The sequence below is a fragment of the Mixophyes fleayi genome, chromosome 4, assembly GCF_038048845.1.
Source record: "Mixophyes fleayi isolate aMixFle1 chromosome 4, aMixFle1.hap1, whole genome shotgun sequence".
Taxonomy (NCBI): Eukaryota; Metazoa; Chordata; class Amphibia; order Anura; family Limnodynastidae; genus Mixophyes; species Mixophyes fleayi.
In genome coordinates, this window is record NC_134405.1 from 254,363,300 (window position 1) to 254,380,091 (window position 16,792).

At 38.7% G+C, this 16,792-nt stretch overlaps 1 protein-coding gene across 2 annotated transcripts in view; it reads left to right on the forward strand.

The window, feature by feature from the left end:
• The window catches only part of JAKMIP2 (janus kinase and microtubule interacting protein 2), a 103,311-nt gene that overhangs the window by 53,778 nt on the left and 32,741 nt on the right, over window positions 1-16,792 (forward strand). For both annotated transcript variants that reach the window (XM_075209648.1, XM_075209649.1), the window contains exons 3-7: window positions 2,119-2,363; window positions 3,669-4,166; window positions 9,141-9,350; window positions 13,078-13,176; window positions 15,659-15,805. In XM_075209648.1, coding sequence (XP_075065749.1) covers window positions 2,235-2,363; window positions 3,669-4,166; window positions 9,141-9,350; window positions 13,078-13,176; window positions 15,659-15,805 — 1,083 coding nt within the window. In that variant the 5' untranslated portion in view covers window positions 2,119-2,234. The remainder of the gene's footprint in view (window positions 1-2,118; window positions 2,364-3,668; window positions 4,167-9,140; window positions 9,351-13,077; window positions 13,177-15,658; window positions 15,806-16,792) is intronic.

The following is a 16,792-nucleotide window of genomic DNA, read 5'->3' on the forward strand; positions in this document are numbered from 1 at the left end:
TGTGAGGGATAGGTCATGTCAAACTAATATAATTCGTTTCTACGAGGAAGTTAGTAGGAACTTAGACCAGGGCAACACAGTAGATGTGGTCTACTTAGATTTTGCAAAGGCCTTTGATACAGTGCCACACAAGAGGTTGGTTTACAAAATAAGGGAACTGGGTCTAGGAAACAACATTTGTACTTGGATCAAAAACTGTTTAGAGAATAGGGAACAGAGAGTTGTGATAAATGGAACATTTTCTAATTGGTCAAAATTTCTAAGTGGAGTACCTCAAGGTTCCGTGCTAGGGCCACTCCTTTTTACTATATTTATTAATGACCTTGGTGATGGTTTAGAGAGTAAAGTTTCTATTTTTGCAGATGACACTAAACTCTGTAAGGCAATAAAATCAGAGCAAGATGTAGCTTCTCTACAGAGGGACTTAAACCTCATATTCCATTTGGCCGCCCAATCATCCAGTTTATTTAACATAGATAAATGTAAGGTTATGCATTTAGGGATCAAAAACAAGAACGCAATCTATAAATTAAATGGAATTCATTTAAGAGAATCTAAAATTGAAAAGGATTTGGGAGTGCTCGTAGACAGTAGACTTAACAATAGTGCTCAATGTCAAGCAGCAGCTGCAGGGGCAAAAAAAGTATTGGCATGCATAAAAAGGGGCATCGATGCAAGGGAAGACAGTGTAATTTTGCCACTGTATAAATCGTTGGTAAGACCTCATCTTGAATATGCAGTACAGTTCTGGGTAACACTCTATTAAAAAGATAATTTGGAACTAGAAAGGGTTCAGAGAAGGGCGACAAAATTGATAAAGGGTATGGAGTCATTAAGTTATGAGGAAAGGTTAGCCAGTTTAGGCATGTTTACTTTATAACAGAGGCGTCTAAGAGGAGATCAAATACATTAAGGGTCAATATAGAGAACTTTCATAGGAACTTTTTACCCCAAGGACTATACACAGGACACGCGGCCGCCCCCTAAGATTAGAAGAGAGGAAGTTTCACAACCAGCAAAGGAAATGGTTCTTTACAGTAAGGGCAGTCAAGATATGGAATTCATTGCCAGGGAAGGTTGTGATGGCAGATTCAATAGATATGTTTAAGAAAGGGTTAGACTAATTTTTAGCGGAAAAGTATATCCAGGGATACAACCGTTAATTAAAATGAATTGATAGTAGTGGATTTAGTGTAAAAATAGGACTGCAATATTAGGTCTGGGGGGATTTTCACAATTGAAACAGATTGGTGTTTGCTTACTCTGGATCAATTTCAAATATAAGTGCAGGATCGCAGGAGATCCAAAATAGGTTGAACTTGATGGACTGGTGTCATTTTTCAACCTCATCAACTATGTTACTATGTTACTATTGGTGGTAATTGTTTTAACGGGGACGAGAAACCCGACACGATTTACACCTCCACTAAAATGATGATTCCTGAAAAAGAAGAAGGCAATTTAAGCAGACTTACCTTATACTCAAAGATCCAGCTCTCTGATGGCAGCGCCTGCAGACAGGCAGTCATTCCGATGAGGCATCTGTCCGGCACTTCACTTAACGTCAGTGCGCAGTTCATTCATGTTAATTTAAAGTTGCAATGATTGGACCCCTCAGGCTTAATGTTTAAACAGTAATGTTTGGACCCCTCAGGCTTACTGTTTAAACAGTAAGCCTGAGCCTCATTGGAATGACTGCCTGTCTGCAAGCGCTGCCGTCGGAGACCTGGATCTTTGGGTTTAAGGTAAGTCTGCTTAAATTGCCTTCTTCTTTTTCAGGAATCGTCATTTTAGTGGAGGTGTAAATTGTGTCGGGGTTCTCGTCCCCGTTAACACGTATCCAACCCGTTACTATGTAGTTTGGTATTTGAGCCTTTAGGGTTCCTTTAGTTTGGTGTAGTACATATAGTATATGGAGCCATTTTGTTTAGCAGTAGTGGCAGTATGATGGATGTCTAACAAAGAGGCATTGATGTAATTCAGATAAAAAAAGTTATTCATTGCAGAAAGACAAATAGTTTGAGTATTCTAAAAACACTATGGTTTATTTAAATGTATATACAATCCTCCGTTGGACTATATAATGCTATAATCATAATGCTTTATTTTTATTTTAAGGGCTTCCAAAAGAGCAGAAACTTGAAACTCCCGGAATAGTAACAAAATAGGAGCAGAACCATCCACAGGGGATGACTTTTTACTGAGAGAAGAAACACCTACAGCAAGAGCCAAACATGTCAAAAAAATTCCGTAACAAGGGCGAAAAGCCCGAAGCTCTAATACTTGCTCTCCAAGCTGCAAATGAAGACCTCAGGACTAAATTAACAGATATTCAAATTGAGCTTCATCAAGAGAAGTCCAAGGTATGAAAACAAACCAGGGAGAAGAGGGTGCATTGTTTAAAAGGAAAGGAGGTGGGCATTGCACAGTGTTATATATATGCAAGTGCTCATTTGCATGGGTGACAGTAGGTAAATGTGACAACTGAGTTAGTAATGGATAACAACAACAGGGCTTCTTAGTAAAGACTTGAACATTTCTCTATGCACTTGTGGGTGTGGCTAGAATCACTGCATTTGTGATATTACACAAGTAATTTAATAATAAATATTACATACCACCCAAGTGTCCTGACTTAGGTGGATCAGTCCCTAGTCTGGTGGATTTTTGTCTCGACTCCTGGAACTGTTGGTAGGTGTTTCCTGCTCATTTGCTTCTGCAAATGGTGTGAATGGCAATGCAAGGGTGTTTTGGGGGAGTGGAACGAATTTGGTGGTAGCCATGTTTCCAGGGGATGTGGCATGCCTACAACACCTACATTGTGATGTGGCAGCATCTCCAGCACGTCCTCTTTCCCAACTTTTGTGTTGCTTGTTGAAACACACATTTGCCTTATGGTCTGGAGACATAAGATAAAAATAAAGTCTCCAAACATCTTTGTCTTTCGATCAAGTGGAAAACTTGGTAAAGTCTATGCTTAGGCTGTACAGAAGAGAAGAAAATTATTAGCAGACAGCTTTGTGTTATTTTATAAAATGTATTACAAGGGAAGAATAAAGCTAAAGATGATGCAATTTAGTCACATAGATGTACTGCAAATAATTAAAAATAGCTGCGTATTAATGAAAAATTGGGACACATTTAACTAAATAATTTGTCCACCATTAGTGAACTTTATATATTTTGTATACTTAGGCCCTAAGAGATATATTTACTAAACTGCAGGTTTGAAAAAGTGGAGATGTTGCCTATAGCAACCAATCTGATTCTAGCTGTCATTTTGTAGAATGCAATAAATAAATGAAAGCTAGAATCTGATTGGTTGCTATAGGCAACATCTCCACTTTTTCAAACCCACAATTTAGTAAATATACCCCTAAAAGTAATTTTTATGGAGTAAATGCATGTGAGATTTGAATTAAATAAGAAAACTGTTAGGTACACTCTAATGAAGAGTGTATCTAAAATACTAATGCCACCTTGGTGGTAAAATATGTAAAACATATAATTTGCCCTAAAGGTGCTCTTCCTATTTAATAGGTTTCTTTTTCCATTTACACTGTCTGAGGTCATCTCAGCATTCTTTTATCATGATTGTGAATTAATTCCAGTACCACTATACAGCACATCAACCTAAATTGTTTTGTTTTCCTTTTCTTAATATTCAGGTGACTAAACTTGAGAGGGAAAAGAACCAGGAAACCAAGCGGATAAAGGAGCAGGAGCAACACAAACATACGGCTACTGTTTCAGAACTGAAAGCTAAGCTGCACGAGGAGAAGATGAAGGAGCTTCAGGCAGTAAGGGAGAACCTAATCAAGCAGCACGAGCAGGAGATGTCTCGGATGGTTAAACTAAAAGAGGCAGAGATCCTGCGACTTAAGTCCGCTGTTAATGCCCTGCGGGATGGCAGCAGTGACAAAGTGAGGACTGCTCTGAGCACAGAGGCACGGGAGGAGGCCAGGAAAGTGTTTGACTCTGAGCGCCTCAAACTCCTACAGGAGATCACAGAGTTGAAGTCTGCCAAGAAACAGGTGGATGAGGCCCTCAATAATGTGATACAGTCTGATAAAATGAAGGCTGGAGATTTGAGGAGTGAGCACCATTCCCATCAGGAGGCTATTGCAAAGATTAAATGGGAAAGTGAGAGGGACATCCGCAGACTGGTGAGATGGAATTCACTTTTTAGTGATACTGTTTCATTTGTACAACTGTGTACTGCAAAGACATGCAAATAGCTATAATGTGTAGCAAGTGAAGATCCCGTAACCTTGTGTTTTATGACATAGTAAAATGAAATAAGCCAATGAAAACCTATGTTAATTTAGGCAAAAGTAATAAGTTTTGTTGTTCTTGACTTTTTTGAACAAATCCTGTTTACTCAGTCTATATTCTTTATTAACTTAGCGCATGCACATTGTTACCTATGCCATCTTTACTTAACCCATGTACATTGATTCTTCTTCAGTTAGCTCATTCACATTGATCCTTATCTTTTACTCAATAGCCATTTACATTGATCCCTATCCTTTATTCTGTTAACCTGTGTACATTAATTCCTAGGGATATATTAACTAAACTGTGGGTTTGAAAAGTGGAGATGTTACCTATAGCAACCAATCCAATTCTAGTTATAATTTATTTAGTACATTCTAAAAAATGACTGCTAGAATCTGGTTGCTATAGGCAACATCTCTACTTTTTCAAGCCGGCAGCTTAATAAATTTACAGCCTAGTGTTCATTCAGTTAGCCTATGTACTCTGTTCTCAGCTTGTCCATCTACAGTGATAGCCAAAAGTTTTTAGAATGACACAAGTAATAGTTTTCACAAAGTTTGCTGCTTCAGTTTTTTTAGACCTATTTGTCAGATGTTGCTATAGTATACTGAAGTAAAATTACAAGCATTTCATAGGTGTCAAAGGCTTTTATTGACAATTACGTTAAGTTTATGCAAATAGTCAATATTTGCAGTATTGACCCTTCTTTTTGAAGACCTCTGCAATTCGCCCTGGCATGCTGTCAATCAACTTTTGGGCCACATACTGACTCATGGTCACCCATTCTTGCCTAATCAATGCTTGGAGTGTGTCAGAATTTGTGGGTTTTTGTTTGTCCATCCTCCTCTTAAGGATTGAATACAAGTTCTCAATGGGATTAAGGTTTGGGGAGTTTCCTGGCCATGGACTCAAAATTTTGATGTTTTGACCCCCAAGCCACATCATGCTGGAAAAGGCATTGTTCGTCACCAAACTGTTCTTGGATGATTGTGAGAAGTTGCTCTTTGAGGATGTTTTTGTACCATTCTTTATTCATGGCTGTGTTCTGTTATGCACGTTTTGTCGCTATCCAATAACGATTGTCGAATCTCGATTTGTGTTTCCAACGCACAAATATTTATTCTCAAAAAGTAGCAGAATAATTCAAGCGAAATAATAAGTACAACCATTACTTATCGCAGGCGCTCTGGATCCAGTGAACAGTCATTCAGGTCTGAAGTCTGTGGTCAAAGATGACTGAACACTAGATGTAAAGCTCCTGCTTATATGCAGACAGAAATACAGTAAAACAATGCAGATGGTGTGGCTTGCTTCTATTGGTCCAGGCTTCAGGAAGGTCCAGGGGGTTGCAGATCATAGGCTAGTTCAAACTAAAGAATCCAAAGGTGGGGGTCATCTCTCCAGGGGATGTGCTCCGTTCTTCCCGCCAAGACTCCAGTTTAAACTAGTCCATTAGCATTTTATAGTTAGTATCACATTAAAGGTTTATTCCCTAACATCAATAACTCAAGTATTCAATGTGCGATCTCTTTGCCGAATGAACCGGACAGCTGCTGATGAATAGGGGATTTAAATAATACCAGACATGACACCTTTCCTTTAACCTGAACCATATGTTTTACTAACATGCATATAACTTATAATATTACACATAAATACTACTATATTTCGATATAAATAACTATGTGTTGCAACTACAATTAATGTGTACTAATTACAAATGTGTGTGTTAGTGCGAATGTATATAAAAAGTGTAAAAACTGTTATTGCCACGTGTTGCGGCTGGATACGCCCTTCCACACCGTAGCATGCTCTACGCATATTTTCAGACACAGACAACCAAGTTTGAGAGATATTAATTGAAATGACTTTATCCAATTTGCTGACTTCGACAGTTCTTTGGCCAAATTGTGAGTGAGACCAATCCCTTGGCTGAGAAGCAGTCCCACACATGAATGCTTTACTGTTGACATGACAAAGGACTAATGGTAGCGCTCAACTTTTCTTCTCCGGGCAATCGTTTTTCCAGATGCCCCAAACAATATGAGAAAATTACTTTACCAAAGTCCTCAGCAGTCCAATCCCTGTACCTTTTGCAGAATATGAGTCTGTCCCTGATGTTTTTCCTGGAGAGAAGTGGCTTCTTTGCTGGCCTTTTTCACACCAGGCCATTCTCCAAAATTCTTTGCACTCACACCTGCCTGCTACTGGTGGTGCCCCGATCCCGCAGCTGAATCAGCTTTAGGAGACGGTCCTGGCGTTTGCTAGACGTTCTTGGGCACCCTGAAGCCTTCTTCACAGCTATTGAACCTCTCCCTTTGAAGTTCTTGATGATCCAATAAATGGTTGATTTAGGTACAATCTTACTAGCAGCAATATCCATGCCCATGAAGCCCTTTCTATGCAAAGCAATGATGACTGCACATGTTTCCTTGCAGATAACCATGGTTAATAGAGGTAGAAGATTGATTTCAAGCACCACTCTCGTTTTAAAGCTTCCAGTCTGTTATTTTAACTGAATCAGCATGACAGAACAATCTCCAGCCTTGTCCTCATCAGCACTCTCACCTGTGCCAACGAGAGAGTCACTGACCTGATGTCAGCTGATTTTTGGGATAAAGTTCATTGTCATGGCAAAGAGGGACTTTTAATTGCAATTCATCTGATCACTCTTCATGACATTCTGGAGTATATGCAAATTGCCATCATAAAAACTGAGGCAGCAGACTTTGTGAAAAATAATTTTGTGTCATTCTCAAAACTTTTGGCAATGACTGTACACTGATCCCTATTATTTGAAGTTGTGTACATTGATTTTTGTTCCTTATTCAGATATTCTGTTAACGTAGATTCATATTTTTTATTCAGTTAGTCCATGTACATTTATTTCTGTTATTTTTTTCCTTTTGTTTGTACATTAATATGTGTTTTCAGTTAGCCTATGTACAGGTAGTGGATAAAAAAATGGGCACACCTGTGTAAATGAGGGGTACCAAGCATATTGAATGCAAAGGCTTCAAAACAGGTGTGGCTCAGCAATAGTTAAGCAAACAACATTCCAGCACGGCCAGGGTCATGTCTAAAAACTGCTTGACTGCCCTGATTGCCTATAATTATAACTAATATGGCTGCAAGAGGAGACATCTTTAGTTTTGAAAGTGGGGTGGTTGTTGGGGAGCATTTGGCAATAGCTACAGTAACCAATACAGCTCAGCTTACTATTGTCTCACAAATAATGATGTCCAAGGTGATGTCAGCATGGAACGCCACAAGAAAAATATCATCAGCAAACTAGACAGGAGCGCATCATCTACTATTACAATATGCGTATATTAATTGAAAGTGCAAGATAAAGCAGGGAAGCATCAGATAAATTAACTGCACACTTCAACCTGTGTCACCAGCAGCCAGTTCATTAAAAAACAATGTGGCAAGAACTGCACACAAAACAGGATAGCATAGTCAAGTTGCTCATCACACCTGTCAATGCACATTGCGAGAACAGTGGTGCAAAAAGCACAGACAATGGACTAGAGCGATATAAAGGAAGGTGATATGTTCAGATGAATCATCTTTCACCATATTCTCAACAAACAGACAAGTACACTTGTGGTTCCAAATTTAAAACTCTACAGCCCTGAGTGCTTATTTGGAACACTGAAGAGCACAGGTGATTTTGTACTGTTGTGTGGAACTTTTTCCTGGTATGGTTTGCATACAGTCCTTCCCTAAGAAGGCAAGGTCAATGTTAATCGCTACTTAATAGTGATCATCTCCTGATAGGATGAGTGTCTTCCAACATGACAATGCCCCCAGCCACAGAGCACATGTGGTTACCCAGTGGTTTGGTGAGCACCAATCAAGCATTCATTAAATATTTTGTCAGAATGACAGAGACAGCATTTTCCACCACCATCAACCAGGCCTCAATTGAGGATTTTTCTTCAGGAACAATGGTGCTCCATCCCTCCTGCACAATTACAGACATTGGTTTTACATTGGTGTATACATTGTTTGTCCACTACTATTATTTGATTTGGTTCCTGATGTATATTTTTGTTGACCCATCTCCACAGACTAACATTGATTATATACATATCAGTGACCAATAAGAAAGATGGGATATGTTAATGCATTGATTAAAAATGAATGCCATAAACTATTCTACGTTTTAAAGTCATTGTCAGCAGTGGTCACAGAAGCAGGTCTTAAGATTGTTGTTGCTTTAGCTCATGTAACCAAAAATCATTTGGACAATGATTACCCTTTTTGCCCTTAAAGCTCCATTACTATTTAAAGTGATGAACCTTTTCGTTCACCATTTTAAAATTGGTGTGGAAGAGGGGTGCAAGCTGAAGGATCTTCTCATTGGTCCTTCCCTGACCTCACCCCACCATCCCTTGTTTTACACTTGGGCTGAGACACTAACCCCAAGAAGAACAGCTATGGAGAAAAGCATCTGGGGTTTGGTGGAGGGGACGGCGCTAATTAACTAACTGGTAGTGTAGTTTTAATTATGTGTATGTATAAAATCTTTATACAGTCAGTAATAAATTTAGAGATTAAAGTCAGTGAGTGCCTTACAAGCACTTTGGTTTTCTGTGATTGCATTGGAAAACAAAATGATAATATTAACGGAGGACAGTAATGCCTCCAAACAATGTTGCTATGCGAAAAATGTTGTTTGTTTGCCTACATCACATAATGCTGAAAGCATACTAAATTACTATAATTCTAGTATATTTACATTTTATGTTCATTTAGCCACCCACAGGTGAATTGGTGCAGTTACAGATGATATATTTCTAATTTAGTGGCTAATGAAAACCCTCATAAATGTTTTCTTTTTGATTGTTCTTCAGATGGATGAGATTAAAGCAAAAGACAGGATAGTCTTCTCTCTGGAAAAAGAATTGGAGACACAAATCAGTTCCCTCCAGAAGCTCCAGTTGCAGAAGGAAGCCTTGGATGATCAGTTATTTCTAGTGAAAGAAGCGGAGTGTAACATTGGAAGTCCCAAACGTGAAATCCCAGGAAGGGCAGGAGATGGATCTGAGCACTGTGGAAGTCCGGTGAGAGAAATTGTGTAAAGGAACTTTTTAACAGGTTAAATATTGTATTAAATAAAAAATAAAAATATATATATATAATATACCGTATATACTCGTGTGTAAGCCGAGTTTTTCAGCATACTTTTGTATGCTGAAAAAGGGCACTCGGCTTATACACGGGTGAACTTACCTGGTGTCCGGTCCCTCGGCTGTCAACTTCTGCATATGCGTTCCAACAACAGGAAGTTGCGTTCCAAATGCCGAACTTCCTGTTGTTGGAACGCATATGCGGGGTAAGTGAAAAATCAATCTCTCTCTCTCTCTCTCTCTCTCTCTCTCTCTCTCCTTTTTGTTTTTTTTAATTTACAGTGCAAATAATGAACAAACAATACAGCCACCATGTTCATACATTTATATCCCTACCCCTTATATACCCCTTTATTTAGGTTAGGTTGTACCCAATGATTTTATAATCATTTATTAATGTTCCTTGTCATCTAGCTAAAAATGATTTCATAGATTGAACCTATCATTTTTATTTAGGTTTTTAAATTAGCGCTCTTTTCCACCCTAGGCTTATACTCGAGTCAATAAGTTTTCCCAGTTTTATGTAGTAAAATTAGGTGCCTCGGCTTATATTCGGGTCGACTTATACTTGAGTATATACGGTATATATATATATATATATATATATATATATATATATATATATATATTATTTATTTATTTTTATTATTGTTTTTCATTTTCTGATTGAGCTATGATTATAAATGTATATCTCTTTTCCTACTGCAAGTCTTATTAAACCTTATATATGAAATAAACCACATTAGGCAGTTCTCCTTGCATTTGAAGACTCTTACTTGCGAAGCATAAAAATGGGCGATGGAGCAAAATCCTCTTTAGGTGGTGCTGGGCTCCTCAATTTACATCTAGATTCTGGCAAAGAACACCCCTAAAAATTGCTCTTTGCACCCCTTTAGCTCATTTCAATGATATTGCTTCATACTTTGCTAGGAACATTCAATCAGCTCAACTCCTTTCCTCTGCCTTTGCAAATTTCTGCTAATCTGCAAATGCTTGCGTATTGCTCCATAAATATCAAACTGTTTAGAACATTAGTTAGGCCTGGATTACCAGAAGAAATCAAACAAGATGCATGGTAATCCTCTTTACAATTCCTGACTTCTAGGGGCTTATTTACTGAACTGTGGGATTGAAAAAGTGGAGATGTGGAAATGTTGTCTATAGCAACCAATCAGATTCTAGCTGTCATTTTATAGAATGTACTATGTAAATGATAACTAGAATCTGATTTCTTTCTATAGGCAATATCTCCACTTTTTCAAACCTGCACTTTAGTAAATATACCTCCTAGAGTCAGGGCAACTTAGAAGGAGGTAGGATGGGACCTTCATTGTGTTCCCAAGTGAAAAGTGCCTATTGCACAAACAGGGGCTGGCTGGCAGATTTTATCCCGGAAAGAAAGGGGGGGGGGGGGTGAGATTCAGCTCAGCGCCTATTAAGAACACTTTAAAGCAGACCTGTCCAAACTGCGGCCCTCCAGGTGTTGTGAAACTACAAGTCCCAGCATGCTCTTCCAGCTATCAACTGGTTGTCTACCAGCAAAGCATGTTGGGGCTTGTAGTTTCACAACACCTGGAGGGCCGCAGGTTGGACAGGCCTGCTTTAAAGGAAAAAAATGCAGGTAGTCCAGTGACCCAACCCAAGGTAGGCCACTATGGGGTCGCTCCATGGGGCAGATGCCCCCTGCCTCCTATCCCAGCCAGCCCCTTTGCAGAAATACATTATCCTTACCTCTTTACCAGTGCACTTCAAGTGGGTAGAACCCTGAACATAAGATTAAATCACAGTACTCAAAGTGGAAGTTGGGGCGATGATACTTCTGGGGGTATATGTATCAAACTGCCATTCTAGCAAATCACTAATTTTCAGCGTTGTTGTCCGAAAGTTTTATAATGGCGATTTAATTAAATGCAAATTTGGCATTTAATTAAATTGTCGTTTTAAATCTGGTCTGCAATATCACTTGAAAACTGGCGATTTGCCAGAATCGCCGTTTAAAAAATTTACCCCCCTGGTCCTTTTACCTTCCCTGAAACTAGTGGTAAGGGCAATTTAGACATTTAAATTTCTGCTTTATTTCAGCGGTGTTACATATTTCCCATATGAACTATCCAGTGAAATGTGTACCCCTATCTCAAATAATATGGTTAGTATTCCCACCATTGTCTATGTAAAGTAACTCAGTAACTTATTTCTGACTGTGATGGTTTCTGCTTTGGCACAGAGTAGGCCTCAATCTATCCTGAGCACATGGAAACAATCAATTTACCTAAACATATTCAAATACATAGTATTACACATTTGTTGTGTATTTGAACATGCTTTAGTAATTTGTTACAAGTTTGTATGTACTCCTGATGAGTTGCAGCCTACGAGGAAGGCACTAGAAAGTTCCTGCTTAGGAGTGCAAAAATGGAAGTTCAGTTTGCTCCAGGAAAAGAGGAAATATCATAAACTTGAACAGTAAATATTTCATTAATAGATTAATGGGAGTTGTAGTACTGAGAAGGTAAACATGATTATTAGATAAAGGACTTATATTAACAGATACAGGCTGAGTAACAGGGTTGGATATTGGTTGAAACAAATGTAACAGTTTTATCTGTTAGGGGGAGAAACAAAATAAAAATAATATGTATTTCTCACCATCACCCTTATTAAAAATGTTTCTACCTGCATTATCTCGTCAGTAAATCACAGTTATTATGTAAAGTTAATTGCTGATTACTGTACAGTCTACCATATCCTTGACGATAGCCTGGAAAACTGTAAAACCAGTGGAGTTAGACATTTGTGCCACAAATAAATGTGACCTGAATGTGCACAACTTGTATCCATATATTGAGTTGCACTTGTCTGGCACTTATGCCAATTTTCAGCTTGAATGATTTCTTAAGATACATTTTTTAGGATGTGTACCTTTACACTCCTCATAGGCATGTTGTACTATTCCATGTTGATGATGGATGTATGGCCCAACATATTTGTGTTGCATGCATGGATTCGATAAAATTAAAGATTTGTACTCAAAATACAACCACAAAAGTGAATAGAGGCATCTTTGTGCATATCCAAAAGTTGCAATCTTCCATTTAACTCTAAAGGGGGAATTCAATTGGCCACGTTACTGTTAAATGTAACGCGGCCTGTGCATTATTGCCGTTATTACGGTAATAGTGCGCATAATTACCATTATTACGGTAGTTCTAACGCTGGCTTTTTGCTTGCAGCTTCCTGAGATGCGAGCAGAAAGCCGGGTTAAAACTACCGTAATAACGGTAATAGTTTTAGTTTTACTTCAGGGGGAACTAAATTCCCCTCTATATGAGGTCCATAATGATTTGTTATTATTATTAATAATATAATAATATTTTAACAGTAAATACTGATAAATCAATGACGTAAAGAAATTAGAATTTTAGGGCTCATACTATTTTGAACAGTTAAACACAATGAAAAATTACTAAGGAGAATTTTTTTTAAGCAGATGTATAAAATATGTATGTTGTTCATATTTTGTGACAACTGCTCTACAGGGAAAAGTCACATAATGTTTACAAATAAAGGATGAGTGTAATTACCTTGGTTTGAATATTCTGGTAAAATGTATGAAAATTTAATGCAAGTGAATAATCCAAACTGCCTGTTGTATTTACAATAGGATTTACGAAGAAATCAGAGAAGGGTAGCTGAGTTAAATGCCACAATCCGGAAACTGGAGGATAGAAATACTCTGCTTGTGGATGAGAGAAATGAACTGGTAATATGTCTTCCTGATCTATTCTCTAAGTGCTGAAAGTTTAGGCATTATTGGAGACCTGTGGATGGAAACTCTATGTCTTTTATCAACAAAGGGATTGGGCGCTATCTTTCTTAATGACCTGTACCTAGAAAAGTCCCTCTTCTGTAATACTACACATGGCTGAGACAAATTCTGTCCTGACACATGGCTGGAGCCACCGTAGATGTTGAAGTTGTGACCACTATGTAATTAATATGCCCTAGGGATTCCTGACCATATGCTGCAATCAAGTTTGATATTTCAGGTATTGTCAACTAGGGACCAGATCCAGTACAAGCCCAGGGAGCGCCCTAAGAAGTGCCCTCCACCCATTGAGAGTGACAGCCCTTTCTCTTTCGATGAGCCTCCGCCCCAGGCTGCTTTCCTTAGCAGGCAGGAGGTAGGGACAGCTTCCTCCTCCGACTGGGAGGAAGGCACTTGGCTGTGTCATGATAGCCAAGAACCACACTTCCAACATAACAATGACATGCAGGAGCAACAGCCAGCAGCTTCACTTGTATGGAGCTGCTGACTGCTTTTTATTCATGTCCTTGGCTGGCACTCCTTGTGGAGGCATTAAAACTCTGGATTAGTGACATTATGTCACTCATTCACTGTTTTAGGCACCCCCTAACCATTGGCAGCCACCTATGATCGTCTGTTGGTAGTGCCGGCTCTGCTTGGGACCAGTCCAGCCATCCTGATATGATGTAAAAGGAAGCTTAGTCAATATGAATCCATTTTATTTTTGAATATAGCTAGAATAGGTTATTTACTGCATGTGATGCCTACTTGAATCCTGTTCTTTCCGACTGTTTACTCTGTCGGAAAGAACAGGAACAGTACCCTATACTAGCTATATTCAAAAATAAAATGGATTCATATTGACTAACCTCTCTTTTACATCATATCAGGATGGCTGGACTAGTCCCAAGCAGAGCTGGAGCTACCAATAGACGATCAGTGGTTTCTGAATGGCACCCTCTTCTCTTGACGATGGTGACCCTCCAAATAACATGGTGCAAAAAATAAGTTCTTTCAGAATGCATTAACAAGTAATTCCAATCCAAATCATAATGTCCTGGCCTGACATGCATGTGATATGACATGTAAAATTATTTCAGTGTGAGCCCTGCATACATAAAGGCATTGAATAACCCTTGCTGATGTGAAGTTGAATAGGAGAATCAATATTGATTTTAAACCCATCCATGCTAAGTGGGTTGCACAGTAGCGGTGGTGCTCTCCATAATGTTATTACAGGTAAGTCATGAAGAAAAAATAGTGTGGGTACTCACTGATCTTCAGGTTTAAAAGAGATAAAATGTTACTATTGTTTATGCATCGATTATAAGGCACCACAGTGACCACATAAAAGAAGGATTATGTCAATGGCTATTTCACACATCTTAGGTGCTTTCTTAATGCAATATAGATTCAAAACTGGACAGTGGAGACAATCTATGTTTCCCTGATATAGTGCCAAAGATGTATGAAACAGCTAATAATGCATGTATGTCATTTCCATGATTTCTGATATGGTCATCTTCAGAAGAGCAGAGATTCTGGAGTTGTTTTCGCTCTTATTTATTTAGTGCCACACAATCTCAATTCCCCTTCAAGTTTGAGAATATTGGGATTTTCACCCTAGCTGGCTTATTTATCAAATGGAGAAAAGCTCTTGTGAAAATTCAGGTGTTTTACCAGAGATATGGCGTTTTTCATTTCTCCCTATCAACGGGTTAACGCCATCACTGGAGGTAACTCCCGGCAGCAATAAGGGTTCGTCTGGCGATAGCATCTGGGGAAACCTGTTTAACAAGGATCGCAGCATGTACCTTCTGCTATCATCATCTCAGGATGGCAATAACAGAAAAAAATTGATTAAAAAATGCTTTTTATTTGATTAATCATCTTTTTATTAGGCAATAGTTTTAAAATATTTATTTAAAAAATATATTTTATCTATTACTTATTAATAAATAATAAAAAAAAATCACTTAGTTCAAGTCTGGGCTTTCAGTTCCACTGTGCATGCGTGAATCAGCTAGCTGGGTCACTGACTTGCCCGGGTAGAGAGGTAAGTTAAGCCGTACCACTCCTAGCCAGTACCAAAGAGGCTTCTGAGCTCAGCTGCCTGGGTGAGATTTTATTGATAAATCATGGCGATAGGTGGTTTTCTATCGCTGCAATAAGCAACCCTATCACCATGTCTTAGCTGAGAGAGAGCTACTTAACTTAGCCTTGTGTGACTTGCCCATAGCCTCCGTTTCATTCCTGGCCTCCCACTGTAACCAATTTCCATCTAAATCTCTGCTGCAGACTTAATGGGGTGAACATATTCCTGCCCTCGTGATGTAGCATACTGTATTTGATGGCTTAAGTAATGTTTACATTTTGTGACCTTATTTATAAATAATAGTTCTTTAAAAAAATTATTTGTATTACTTGCATTTTCCAGCTCCGGAGAGTCCGAGAAGCAGAAAAACAATGCAAACCTCTCCTGGAAAAGAACAAGTGCCTCACTAAAAGAAACGACGAATTAATGCAATCATTGCAACGGATGGAAGAAAAACTGAAAGTCCTCTCTAAAGAAAATGCAGAAATGGTGTGTATTAAGAAGACATGTGCTTTGTGGAACGAATAGCTTAGGGTGCCCAAAACAAAGTTGGGGGGATCCTGTCTCCCTTATTAAGGCAAATCAGTCTAATAGATGAGCTTTCAGACCCTTTCTGCTTCTCGGTAGTTTGTGTATTGTTGTTTTTCTAATTTATAGTTAAAAACAAAGAGCTTTACTGCATGCATCCTTGTAGGTTAAGGCTTTAATTTGCTGATATGGAGGAAATGGTCACTGAGATTTGTTTTTAATAAGACTCATTTATAGACTGCAGTAGTTTAACCCTCCAATGCTTCTCTATGTGCTCAATGCGTCTACTCGTCCCCCTAGCACATTGGTCATTGGAAACATCTGCATACAAAAAAATGTAAAGATGGTCAACTACATTTGCAGGCTGATTGGTGCTTCTGAAAAGGCACCTGGAGGGACAGTAAAAATGTCACTTTAATGTCTTGCCTACTTCCACCCATTAATCTAAGTTTTCAGTTTCCTCCTATAATGCAGCTCAAACTAGCTTTGTGTATCTCTTAGTCATAAGAGTGAGAGGGTTACTTTAGTACAGGTGGCACTTTTGTGTACTTATAGCTTTTTATTACATTGGCATACTTCCAACATATCAGTTTCCAGGATCGGGAGAGGTGGTGTGGTACATTACCATGGTGGCATGGCCACGTCATGACAGGGGTGTAGCTACATTACAATGGGCATGCCCACACCCCCATAGGACTGCCTAGTGCTGTAATGCATTAGGCTGCCCATTAGAAATCTCTCTTCCCCTCCAAACACTGCAGCACCTGGTATGCTAAGCCCATTCATCACTGCTCTGTAAATGTGCTCATTCTGCCCCTTTATCTCATTTTAATAATGCTGTCCCAAAAAATAAAAAGAATTTACTTTTTCCACTTTAGTGCAAAATTAGGCACACTTGTGCGCTTAATTTTCTGTTTACAATTGGAATTTGTGTCTAAATGAAGAGGT